This window comes from Drosophila grimshawi, unplaced genomic scaffold, assembly GCF_018153295.1.
Source record: "Drosophila grimshawi isolate 15287-2541.00 unplaced genomic scaffold, ASM1815329v1 contig_311, whole genome shotgun sequence".
Taxonomy (NCBI): domain Eukaryota; kingdom Metazoa; phylum Arthropoda; class Insecta; order Diptera; family Drosophilidae; genus Drosophila; species Drosophila grimshawi.
This window is the reverse complement of record NW_025063098.1, coordinates 10772733-10786682: the sequence shown is the minus strand read 5'-3', so window position 1 is coordinate 10786682 and position 13950 is coordinate 10772733. Positions and strand designations below refer to the sequence as shown.

At 39.5% G+C, this 13950-nt stretch overlaps 1 protein-coding gene across 1 annotated transcript; it reads left to right on the top strand.

The window, feature by feature from the left end:
- Nucleotides 1-11459: 11459 nt before the first annotated feature.
- On the top strand, nt 11460-13700 carry LOC6563745 (alpha-tocopherol transfer protein-like). Its single transcript, XM_001989666.3, has 5 exons — nt 11460-11833; nt 11903-12010; nt 12983-13127; nt 13183-13396; nt 13459-13700. Exons 1-5 carry the CDS (start codon nt 11559-11561, stop codon nt 13611-13613), a joined length of 897 nt encoding a protein of 298 aa, XP_001989702.1. The 5' UTR covers nt 11460-11558; the 3' UTR covers nt 13614-13700.
- The last annotated feature ends 250 nt before the right edge of the window (nt 13701-13950 follow it).

Below are 13950 nucleotides of genomic sequence, written 5' to 3'. Positions count from 1 at the left end.
CCACATGTCCCACGCGTTTAATTTACATATCACAAAAATCCAAGCAGCGCCTAACGGCACTTTTTACGCAATCCCAACGCAAGAATGCAACGAAAGCGGCACTGGAATCAAAAAAATACAACAAAAAAATAAATAAATAGGGAGAGAGAAAGGGTTTCTTTCTTTTGAACTCGAACGTTGCGTATCATAAAAGTAATAAAAATGCGCGACGCTTTTAACATAAAAATATATATGTATATAGAGAGAGGGAGAGAGAGAGAGAGAGAGAGATAGAGAGAGAGAGAGACAGACACAAGCTACAAAAGCTGACGGCATGTAAATTGGCGGCCCATGTAAAGTTACTTTCCACTTTTGGATACATGTGTCGGCGAGTCAGGTGGCGGTGGCACCACTGCTTACCGCTAACCGCTGCTGCCACCAATGCCAAACGGATCATGCACAGTGGTTAAAAGTGAACTTTCCAATCGTAGATATTACCAAGAACTTCTCTCAGTTAGAGAGCTTAACTCAAAAGGATGTCAAAGACAAATTGCAAAAGTTAAGCAAACATTTGTCTTAGATGTAATATTATTTTTTCTGCAGCTAAATAAATGATTTCGCTCAATGTACTGAAGCTAAGAATATTTGGATTACAGCTAAACTTAATCTAATCTAGTGAAAATATACCATGGTATTAAAGGATCTCATAAATAAGTTTATATTTGATTAAACATATATATTTTCTATTTGTTATTTTATTTAATTAAACATGTAAATGTTGTTTATTAAACGAAGAATATTGTAAATAGCCATATCATATGCTGATAAATATTAATAACAAGCTTAGTATTTATATTCCAATGACAACATCGACAAATCAAATGTTTCTTTTTTGGATCCGTGACATACGATCCAGTGGTAAATAGGTAACACAATATGCTCGTCCTAAGCTCGACTTTGAGTTGGGAGAGGAGGGAGAAGGGCGGAGGGAGGAGGGAGGTCAATGTGGAAGAGCGTTACACAGGTACAGCTACACAGGTTGCAACGCATTATTTGACGCGCTTTTACTGTTACTGTTACGAGTCTCGAAAACGAAGAGATCTCTCCTCTTCTCGCCAGTTCAATGACCGAAAACGGACGGAGCCCGTCCCTCTCTGTTGTTGTTGTTGTTGTTGTCGCTTCTTTCGCGGTTCTTCCTGACTGCCTTCTTCGCCTGCTGCTTCGTCTAGCTTTCTATTGTTTGATGATTTCCAAAAAGAAGAAAAAAAAAAAAACAAACGCTGGTGGGTTTTAACCCTACAACGACGACTGCCAACGGGAATGGGAATGGGAATGGGTGTGGGGAATGTTGGGAAAGGGAGCTGGGGAATGAGGAATGGGTAGCTACTAGCAAGCTGCCCACATCCACATTCCAACCTGTATATGTATATGTGTGTGTGCGTGTGTGTGTGTGTGATAATTTCTCGAGTCTTTTCTCTATGCTTTTGGTGTGTCTGTCTCAAGCAACGCTGAGGATTAATAATGCGAGTGGGCATTTCATCTATTGACGAGCTATTGCCGAAAAAGTCCAGATATGTGTTGTTTCTTCGTTCATTCGTTTTGTTGATGGGACGGTCATTGACTCTTCAAAATTATGTGGCAGGGACTTGTGTCAGCGAGTAGAGAGAACCTTCGACTGAGTGTGGGGCCCCGCAGGGCTCTATGATTAATGAGTTTCTTTACACTATTCACAAATTAAATTGTGACTGGCCAGGGATTCACATTATTATCACGTACAATTTTTTTCCGAATTCATTTGCCTTGGGCCCAGATGCAATCTATCATTACGCGAAGTAAAACAACAACAAAAAGAGTCGGCACTTTAGCATCCTACCAGTTCAGCACAGGTCTTTAAAAAGCATAATATATGCTTTGCTTAGCTTATAAATTGTATTTTAGCCTTCACTCTTTTTTTGCTGATTTTCATTGATTAGCGGATGATTTGGAGGCGTCTCCAAGTGCATTGTTTTTTGGGGATATCATTTGTATATCATCTTATATCTTATCAATCACTTAAAACTCTCCTGGCTGCAGCCTGTTATCCGATTGTAGGTGAACAAACGAATTTAATAACACTGTTTAGCATTCAGTGGGAAAGTTTTGAAATGCTCCTTACTGTACTCCACTCATTAGCATGTACAATGCACGGAGGCCCATTAAAACAATGCCTACCCTAATAAAATCAGGTAAAACATTGCGCAACAGGTTCGACGTGCTAACACAGGCAACATGATTTAACTGACGTGTGACGTTTCCACAGTCATGGGAAACTCTTTCCTAGACCACCAACACCCAAAAAACAACAACTCGACGACTTTGAACAACCCTCGTATTTTAATTGTAACAGGTTCACTCATAGCGCACCGCATAATAAAAGATAAAAAAAAATTAAAATCCCAGCGCAGGTTTTATTTGAGACCAAAAAGCGTAACGGACTGCATTGAAATTCAATGAGAAAAACCTATTTGATTTTGTCATGTTGAAGCTGGAAAAGATCTATGAAAATTAGTTACATTAGTGGGTTGTGGAAGAAGCATATATATATATATATATATACATACACACAGATATGTAAACTACAAATGTAACAAGCGCGCCCTCGAGCAAGGAATCAATGTAATTATTCACCCCTCGCTGCGAGTGACGGCACTTCCGTTCCGGGCTCTATATATATATATATATAGATATATATATAGATAGATACATGTTGAATGCCCGCACAGTGGACTTCATACTATGGGCCTGACCCTCGCATTTGCGATCTAATACAGTGCGCCCAAGTGTCCGGAAATGAGATGCAAATATTATGTGGGATTCATGACCATGTCCTTGTGAAGCTCACAGCAAAATACAGCAAAACACAAAACAACATCCGCAGAAACACACCCCGACAAAATTCGGACCCTGGACAACAATTAAAACGGTGCATGCGCCGCTGACTTCGCCTGCCACTGAGGGTTGCACGCATTCCACACATGCGCCTCCTTGCCTTATTGAAATTTGTATAAATGAGCTCATCTATTTACCCCAATGCCTATAGCTGCTGTCGGAAATCGGGAGTCGGGAGACGCCTTCTGGTGAACCAAGAAAATTGTCTAATCATTATGCACGTGCATTTTCCACGAAGAAAATGAACAATTTTCTTTGCTTCACTGGTTTTATACTGCATAATTTACTCAACGACCGAGAGCCTACAATGATAAGAGATCTATCTAAGGTACTTACATTTATTCAACAAAAATATCCAAAGAACTTGGGTGGTTTTTGTTAGGCATACAATTTTTAGTATATCATTTATGTAGACATATTTCAGACCGAGAGGGTTTTTTTGTGTAGTACTGAGCAAATTAGAAGAAGTTTCTAAGTGTTTTCTATTGCTTTTTGAGAGATTTTATATTTAAAATGATCTAGTATGCAATTTCTTAAGATCAACCATTAAGATCGTCTATCGGTATTTATTATAGTCTATAGTAATCAGTTATTCTCTAGCTGATCCTGAAAAAATTATATTAAAAATTGATCAAATCAGATCTTTTATTCAGAAAGTATATTTTAAGAAACTAGGAATAACTTTCTTGTTTGGAGAGCGACTGTTTTAAATTCATGACCATTTATTTTCTGAGTGTATAGATCTGTGGATTTCGATTCAACAATCGGAAGCCATTGATAAACTACGAATTAGAAAAGTCTTTTATTGAAAACATGTTTGATATATTCGGTGTATGTGGGTCAAACGAATGATTGCAATAGTTAAGTGTAAACAGATGCAACTCGCACAGATTGCACCAGCCACAGCAGCTACACCCCAACATGCAACTCCCTGTTCCAAGTCAGCAGCAGCAAAGGCAAAGACTGGGAATGGAATTGAGACTGCAACTGGGACAGAGACAGGGACTGCAACTGGGACTGGGACTGGAGGGAGTGTGAAATAATGTGATTAACAGATTTTCTTTGTGCAGACAGACAGAGAGATAGAGAGAGAGAGAGAGAGAGAGAGAGAGAGAGAGAGAGAGGGAGGGAGAGCGAAGAAGAGCGTCTCATTATTTATCATCCTCGCTGTGTGCAGCGCAGCAGCAACAGGAAAATGAGAATCTAACCCCCGATTTGGAGTGAGCGGCCAACTAGGCGCAATCATCAGCCGAGAAGTTCAACGAACCTCGCCGCAAGCGCTCCCGCTCTCTCTCTCTCTCTCTCTCTCTCTCTCTCTCTCTCTGTCTCTGTCTCTCCTCGTGCGTGAGTGTGCCTAGATTGTGTCCAAGCGCAACTACAAAGCATCGAAGCAGTGTGGCTTGAGAGAGCAAATGAGAGAGTGAGAGAGAGAGAGAGAGGGGGGGAAAGAGGGAGACAGAGATAGGGTGGGCGCTGGCGCATCACGGACGAAACGAAACGAAAGCACAAAGCGATGTTAATGGATATGGATATGGATAACCACAGGCCCGAGGCGCTGACTCGGCGGCTCCAGCAATGGGGAAACAGTTTATTGCCTGGGGACTGCGGCGCGAAAGAATTTCGTGGAAAGCTTGCTCGCAACGCGTATCCATGAGATATCTGTGTGTGTGTGTGTGTGTGGCACTCATGTTGATGTCTAACCCAACCCCAAAAAATAGTAGTTGACCTCAAGATACAAATCCACTTACATAACGTGGCTATGAACCAAGTTAAAAGTTAAGACTGATGAAACTTGAGCAGCCAGTGTCTAATTGTCAAAGCTCGTGGGAAAGAGCCTTGCTGCTTAGAATATTTATGGCATAATTATTCAGATATAAAGAAATACAAGCAGTCGCTTTAATTTTAGCCAATTGCTTCACCTTTAATTTTAGATGGTTTGCAGTTTACAATATCGGCGCAAGAAGTGGGGCACGATTGATTAACCTTCCATTTTAAATAGTATTAAATAAAAATATGCCAAATTTATAGAATACTTTGAGTTGTGTTATATTATATTACTTTTAATGTTTGTAAATATAAATATATATAAACTTAACATATAAGTTGGTTTGAGCAGAGAAGAGCTTAATATTCACATTGGGGAAAGCGCCATGTTGTATAAAAGATTTGTAATCTAATCCTGGCTTATGAAAGAAAAAACGCCTTCAAATTTTTACTTTCACTTTGAGACGAGTGGGATATTACAGATAAAACTGTTAGCTTTAATAGTGTTGAATACAAATATTGTCAAATACATAGAAAATATACATAATACTTTCATTGTTTTTAAATAAAAATATATTAAGTTCATCTCATCATATACATCTCATGTTCACATTGATTTGTATTAAAACTGTACCCAAAACTGGCTTAAAACTGTAAGTTAGAATTCTATATAATTTACTCAGCTTCCTTGGTATGGATCCTAATTAGATCTCATAAATTTGCCACATTTAAACAAACTGTTCTCGGGGAGAGTTCAGAGTTACGCATTCCCATAATGTTCTTCGGGTTTTATATTTATTTGTGTTTGGTTTCCTTTTATTCATTATAAAGTCATCAGTTCGAGTGTGTGCGGGTCCTTTAAACGAGAATGTGAATTGATGGCATCGTTCAGTCATTTCGTTCCATTTGTACTCCCCTCTCAACTGCCAGGCATCTATCAAGCGCATATTCTCTCTGTTTCTTTATCATTTCAATTCATATATATATATATATATATATAGAGAGAGAGATCTGTACGTGTAAGTGTATGCTCATAAATGAATCAATTGCCAGTTTCCTTAGTGCGTCCGTTTATGCATGCCACTCACGGCCTCACTCGCTGCCTTCAACACTTTGCGGCTCCTGACTGTGTGCCACTTAAATCTCAGAGTTGTTGCTGTTCTTGCTGCTTCCTTGCTGTTGCTTTCTCTTCTGCTCCCATTTTGTACAACATAATTTCACCATCCGGCAATGAGCTCATAATTGCCAAGCACTGTTGATCCCCGCCCCCGCCCCTCCTCCTTTTGATAGGGATTGCAGCAGTGCAACAATCACTTTTAAGTAGACTTTCCTGATTTTGTTGCTGGATCCTTTAACAAATTCACTTTGTTGCTGTCAAGTGTTTGTTTCCTTTCCTTTTGCGCACTTCAAGAGCCTCACAACGGGCCTGGAAATATTGAATTAATAATTATGCACATAGGTAGATATAAATATATATGAAATATGTGCAACCAACGTTGCTTTAATTAAGGCGCCGTTGCAACGGTTGCAGTCTGCTCAACCGCGAAGGAGTCTCCAGTTAGGACTCTGCACTTGACGTGGCGTGCTGCAACTGCTCATCCCTTTGGGTCGACTCTCCCTGTTGCACTGGAAAAAGAAGAAGACGAAGAAGCCACCCCTGGCGACAACATTTAAATATTCAAACGATCACTTCACACTCAACGGACACCGTGATTCCACCACCATTACAACCTGTTACCTGTTACCTGACTTCTCCCTGACTTCCTCGGAGGGTTGCTAGACCATCTAATTATCATTTCTTTTTTGTTGTAGTTTGTAACGTTCGTTTCGAGTGCCGAGGTTCGCTGCCTTTTTGACTGGAGATGGTGGCTCAGGTGTCGGACTCATCATCGTCATCAGGTGTTCCGCGCTTCTCTCAAGGATTTCGGAGTCGCACCACTGCGCGCAAACAAACACTGCCTACCCCCCATCACCCCCCTCTCTCTCTCTCGCTTTCCCTCTTCCCTTTGTTCTCCCGTTCATCTCCCCTTAGCCAAGGCAGACCCTGACTCTGTTTCTGACTTTCGTCCTGACTGCAGACAATTATTTTGAAATGCATTCATGTTTTTTCTTCATTCTTGTTGTTGCTTCTTCTTTGGCAGCGCTGTGCGTCTTTTGTGATCCTCTGACGCTCCCCTAAAAGGCCGCTTTATCACTCACTCGCACTTGGGCCTTCCCTTTTGTCTGCCTCAGCCTGCAGTCCACATTCCCGGTACGTCACAGTCGAATCGGCGACGGGGCTTTTGCCCGGCGCGTTCTTCTTTTGTTGATTTTACTTTTGATACCTACACCAAGAGATATGCATTGAGTTGTTGCAGCTTGCACAGATCTGACCAGCTTTGATCGATGTATATACTCTGTGTAGGAAAGCATCTTTGATTGAGTGATTATTAACGAGCAAGTTGAGTTGAGCTCCATCTAGCCATAATCCAAGGAAATATACTTTATATATATGCATATTTTTGTTTTAATATTGCTCAGTTATTAATGAGACTTTTGCAGTTTCTCTTGATGTATTCAGACAATAGATATCATCACCAAAATCCTATATATATATATAACTTTCTTCCGATTTTTATAAATTATATACAAAACTTTTAACATAAAAGTGCTTTATTATTTTTTGGCTCTAATAGGGATTATTTTATCGGGATTAGAGTTAATGGCAAATATTAACATCTGCAACACTTGAGTTAATAATATTCATAGCTTCCTCTTGAGCCCAGTTTTATTTGTATATATATAAAGTTTACTCAACTTAGGTGCGGGTATCGAAAGGTCGGTGCGTTGGCAGCTTTTCATTTGTTTTATTAACAATCTGAGTGGCAATTGGCTGCTATTGTTACTCCTGAGCGATCTGGACGAACCCTAGCTTCAGGCTTGCCGAGTGTGCTGAGTGTTTGGCATTAATTTCGTGGGCATCCTGTTGCTTGCTGTTGCATGAAACAGGATGCCAACGAGCGTGTAAATGCACGGGCTTTATTTTATTTATTTATATTGTGTATTTTGAATGTTTTCCTTATTTTGTGCTTTGTCGTGTTTTGGCTTTTTAGCCCTATGCCAGTGCAATCAACTGTTGCTGGTTTCTAATTTCGGTTGCCTGTTGCCAGCAACTATGTAAATTTAATTGTTTTCATTGTGGCTCTCTGCTCGGGGTGTGTTAAGCGTTCAATTTCCGCTTTGCGGCAGGGCATAAAAACAAATTGACTTTTGGTTGAAGAAGACAATAATTGAATAACTGAATTCATATTTGAACTCACAAAGGTTCCCAATAGTTTTCCCATTTCATTTATATGAACGAAATATTCACCAAATATCATTGTTCAAGTTTTTTTTTAACAAAAACCCAAAGCCAACTCAAAGGAAGTCGCACACAAAAAAGCAAGACAGAAGAGCTAAATATAAAAAAAAACCAAGCAAATAAAAGTCAATTTGTCGAGTGGCACTTGCCACCGTAAATCAAGGTAAATAACAGCAATAACAACAACATCAACAACAACAACAACAACAGCTACAAAAACTGCAACTATAACCACAAAAAACGACGATCGAACGGCAATCAGAAATCAAAACAAAAACCGCTAAAATAACAGAAAAAGTCACAAAAAACAAAAAAAATGTGTGGCGCGCATGCGCAAACGAGTTTCGCTCGAAAGAGAGCGAGAGACAGAGTGAGAGAGAGGGGGGGAGAGAGAGAGAGGTCGAAATGGGAATCAGAATCGAATGGGAATAGCACTAATAGAGAGCCGGCGAGCGGCAAACGCGTGGCAGCATTGCCAGTCTCAGCCAGTGGAGACCCCATTGTTCGCGTAGGGCAACCCATACAAATGAGTCAGACAGGTTGCCGCGCCAATTCAATTGAACAATCAGAGTGAGAGCCTCACAAAAAGACAGAGAGACAGCGGGAGAGGGGAAGCGGGTGGACAGGATCCGTTGTCGGCAACTGCAATTGTCGAGAGCAGCAAAACCAGTGGCTAAATGTAAGGCAAGATTTACAAGTGTGTTGCGGGGAAACGGGGCACATATGCAAAGTTAATGCGACAACTTCATTTGTCGCCATCGTCTCAGCTGGGGCATACAACGGAAACGACCAGTGGGGGCAGCGGGGGGCAGCGGGGGCAACTTGATGCACGTCGCCAGGCAAATTGAGGTTAAGTAACGCAGTCAAATGCGTGAAAAATGGCAATGTGACCCGCAACAACAGCAACAACGATAACAATAACAACAGCAATGTGTCTGCCTAAAAGGAGGACAACGGCGTGCGCGAAAAGCCCAACAAGGAGACAGGAGACGAGGGAGAGGAGTGGAGGTATCCGCTGCATGACGGCAACTTTAAACGAGACACGTTTGCCAACAGCAACAATGAAAAAGAAACACAAAATAATGTTGTCATCAGCTATTGGTTTTTATTTTTATTTTTATATTTGTTTTTTTTTTTTGGGGTCAGACCAGTAGCTGGTGGAGCAAGTGACTCATGTCAGTCAGAAGTCAGAACCTAAAGCTCCCCATCTTTTCGAAGTGTGTTAATTAATTTCTGCTTGAAGCAGACACCTGTGCAGCGATCCCCAGATCTGCAAGGCCTCATCCGTTCGCCAAACTGGTTTGCAAATGCCGTTTGCTCTTTACGCGCGACTTCTAATCCGTTGGAATTTCAGACACGCCAAAGTGGCACACACACACAGACACACAGGCTGGCTGATTTTAGACTCTGCCACAGCAACAGCAGTGGCAGTGGCTGAGGCTGAGGCTGTGGCTGAGGCTGAGGCAGAGGCAGCGACAGGTTCGTGGCAACGCAACAGCTGCTGAGCCCAGCCCGAAGCTTGTAGCTGGCAAACTCAGCCGAGTACCTGGCAACCGCTGGCTGCCCGTCTTTCAACCACTTTGTGGCACTGTGGCATTGACTGCGATTTCGTCTTGCTTTGGCAAAATGTCAAAAGTTTGTCTGCAGAATGGGGCCGTTGGCAACCGTAAGCGGGAATATGCATGCAGGGCGCTGCTTCTACTCCATCCAACCATAAGTCAATAGAAACATTTCAAAGGTGTCTCTGATACACTTAGACGTCCTCAGGGGCTTCTACAAAATAATGTGAATGTTATTTTTGGGAATTCTATTAAAAAATAAACAAATTTATACAACAAAGAAATTTTTGGCATTTTTATTTTATTTTTAAACAAAAATCTGACCAACTCTATAGTTATATAAATGAATACTTGGCAAAAATGGCAATCTCTCCTTAGCGCCCTAGAAATCAATATAAGCCAAGAATTAAAAAAAAATCATTAACCTTTTTACTTAATCACACACTTATTCTAACAAACTTTCAAGGCTAAAAGAGACTACATATCTATATATTTTTTCAAATCATTGTTATATTTTGAATTGAATTCTTTTGCCATCGATATTTGTATTCTCGGATCTCATATTTAAACTATCAGCAAATAGCCTGAATAGCCTAAGGCTTAGCTTATCTCAAATGAAAATACTTAACGTGACATAATGTTGCCTAGCAATTAATCATAAGCCAAAATAAAAGCATCCAAAAAGAAAAAAAATATTTACATATATATATACATATATAGTTATATGACATGTTTGATTTGTAATCATTTATGCATTTCACTTTTAAGACAGAAAGTCAAAGTCATGGCTAAGAAATGTATAGTAAATGTAGAATATTAAATTATGTATGCCTTGTACTTAAGCAAGGACACAAAGTGCTTAACACACAAATCAAGTTACAAATCTCAACTGCTCTTCTTTAGTTGGTCGATTGGGAAATAAAATGTGAAGGAAACAATTGTGGCATACTTTTAGGGGCACGCCGGTAACGAGAAGAATTACTTTAACTCGGCTTTATCCTTGCAAACTCTCGAAGAACATATTGCGTTAGAATTGAAAGGACCTAATCTATTGAACTGCATTCAAAGATTATGGATTCATCTGATGCAAATGAGTCAAAATCAGATAACTCTTTTTAAATGAGTTTAATTTCCATGAGTCAAACGCATGAGTAAAAAGAAATATATAAAAAATATAATATATTAAGTCAAGAATGGAAATTTTATGAAATATACAATAATAATAAGTATTTAATTTTATTATATTTTTCATGAAATTTATACACAATTATTCGTTAAATGCTAAACAGTTATTATTATATTGTTAAGAAGTAAACAATTAAGACTTAATTATTGTAAGAATTCCTTCACAAAAATATGCATCTTTTTGACACAACTTCATCAACTTAAGTCAGATTATGCACTGATCTGTTGCGACAAAATGATAGGAGTTGTAGATGTGACAGCTTCAGGGCCGAAAGCAGCACACGCTATGCGTTTATAATGGGTTATGATAAATAATAACAACACAAGCTGAGCTTGTTGACCGCCCCAGTCGCGCAAGCTAACAATCAGATGTTGCACAACCAAAAAGTAATAATAATGAAGAGGCAACAAAAAAAAAAAGACAAACGGAAAAACTTGAATTTTCACGCAAGTGTTTGTTGGAAGTGAAATGAAATGATCGGTGAACGGAGACAGTGAGCGGGAGGCGGGGCAGGCAGCCAGGCAACAACAAAATGAAAGCCACTAGCAGTTTTCCGCAACAGCAGTTGAAAATTGCATACCGAATTAAACAGCAACAACATCAGCAGCAGCAACAGCAACAGCAACAGCAGCAGCAGCAACTGCTGCCGGGAAAAGACAACCAGTTTCACTTGCGAAAGCAAAAACAGTTTCAATTTCATTCGAGTGCCGAACGTTGATAGCGGAAAACGCGTTTTCAGCTGCACAGACAACAATATATTTGCTGCTCGCCCATCAACTGTAAACGAAGTTCAAAGTTAAGAATGAAGGAAGCCGATCTGGATGAGCAATATGCCCGCTTCCCAGAGATCAAGCGAACGGAGGTGTTAAAGCTAGTCGATTGGATACAGGCGCAACCGCACATCTCCGCCCAGTTTTCCGAGGCGGAGGCGCTGCATTTCTTTCATGCCTGCAAATATAGCATGGAAATGGCCAAACAGGTGCTGGACACAAATCTAACGGCACGCACCCATGTCGATGATTTCTTTGTGAATCTGGACATCGACAGCAATGAGCTGAAGCGCGCCATGAAAACGGTGTAAGTAATCACATCTTGTTGTTGTTGTTTGCGATTGTTGCAGATTTTTATGCCAATATCCAATTTTAGAGCGATTGTTCCACTGCCAGGTGCCACGCCAGAGGGTTATCGTGTTATTGTGGGCAAACTGGACGATCTGAACACATCGAATTTCAATTACGCCGACGTCATGAAACTGTAAGTAGAGCTCTAGTCGAGATTAACCGACTCTACATTAAGTCAATCAGCTGCAAATCTATAAACACACATCGGATGTGGAGCGTATGAAAAAAGGTGGAAACTCGCATCGCAAGTGCACATTTCCAATCATTTTTGAGGTGACCGAGTTAGTGGGAAGTAATAAAGATAAACAATGAAATACGAAAACATATGTTCCAATTTAAAAAGTCTCTTTCCAACGGCATAACCAGTTCTCATATCTTTTCAACCGAAATCAAACAAGTCAATATAAAATCAGCTATTTTCTGAGGAATATTAAATACCCTGACAAACGTGATGATTTAGTAGTATAATTACAACTTATCTATTGTCAACCGAAATAAAATTGAACCATGTGTTTAAAAATACTAAATAATTTACTACATTTAAAATTAACATTTCTTGCAGTACATTTTAATACAAGCATTTTATCTATATAATAGGTAGAACACCCCATTAAAAAACATGAATTAAATGAACAACTAATTAATTGCACTGTCATAGCTTTCTGTAGATTAAAAGTTAAGGCTTAATTGGTCGTATATCTTAAGTGTTGTATAACATTTATATGTACTAATTATAAGCCACTAATGGACTTCGTGCAACTGACAAGTTAATTTCAATTTTTGCTCGTCATAATTATGACAAGTGAAAATAAAAAGGTCACAAATCAAGTGAATATTAAAGATCAAAGTGTCTAAAGTCATTTACAACTAAAAACGTCTGAGTAACTGAAAAAAAAATAAAACACGCACCGCAAATTTTGACGTGTCCAGATTCAGATACAGATACAGATACATTTCACACATGTAGATAGAGTGATGCATCCGACAGATTCATACACATTTCGATTGCGAAAAGTAATTGACTGTTTAATCGTTGGTAATTAAATAAGTGAATTTGAATACAATACGTAATACTAAATACGCGTTATGTGATATTCATTTGCAGCTATTGCATGGTATTCGATTATTGGATGTACGAGGATGGCATACAGCCGGGCCATATAATTGTTATAGATCTTAAGGGCTGCTCCTTGGGTCACGTGGCGCGCATTGGATTGCTGCAAATGAAGAAGTTCCTCTACTATTTACAGGTAAGATTTCAATTGCTGTGCAATGAGTATATTCAAGGCAGATCTTATCACACAGGAAGCTGCGGCCATACGCCTAATTGGCTTTCATTTCATCAACATTGTGCCCTTCATGGACAAGATAATGGCACTGATGAGTCCATTCATGAAAAAGGAACTTACCAGCATTCTCTACATGCACAGCGATATTAACGAGTTCTTCAAATTTGTGCCGCGCGAGTTATTGCCCAAGGATTACGGTGGTCCACTTGAAGAGATCAGTGTGGCTAAAGGTAAGCCCTCAAATATCATATCTATATACGAATCCATAAAACATATACATAATCGTTTTCAGAATTATATTACAAGAAGTTAATGGATAATCGCAAGCAAATGTTGGAATACGAGAAGCGTCATCAGGTGAATGAAACACTGAGACCCGGCAAGCCAAAGAGCGCCTCAAATCTGTTTGGTATCGAGGGAAATTTCAAAAAATTGGACATCGATTGATATCATTTCAAGATTTTGAATGTTTTCGTTGTTATTGGTGTTTGTTGAACTAATAAAACTGACATCATTTTAATGTTTCAAAGCTAATTTATTGTTTTTAACATGTTTATTGTTTAACATTTTATTGATATCTATCGACGTGAGAGTTTCAGAAAATGAATGTAAATATGCTTTGAATTGGAGAACTTTTCAAAAGTGAGGTATACTCTTAGGGGCGACGGGCTTACCTCTAACCCAAGGACCTACTCTATCTAACTGCATTCAAGAATCATTGGATCATCCTTGAAAGCCGATCGATAGCATTGCTCACTTCGAACTCAAAAATATATTTCATAAC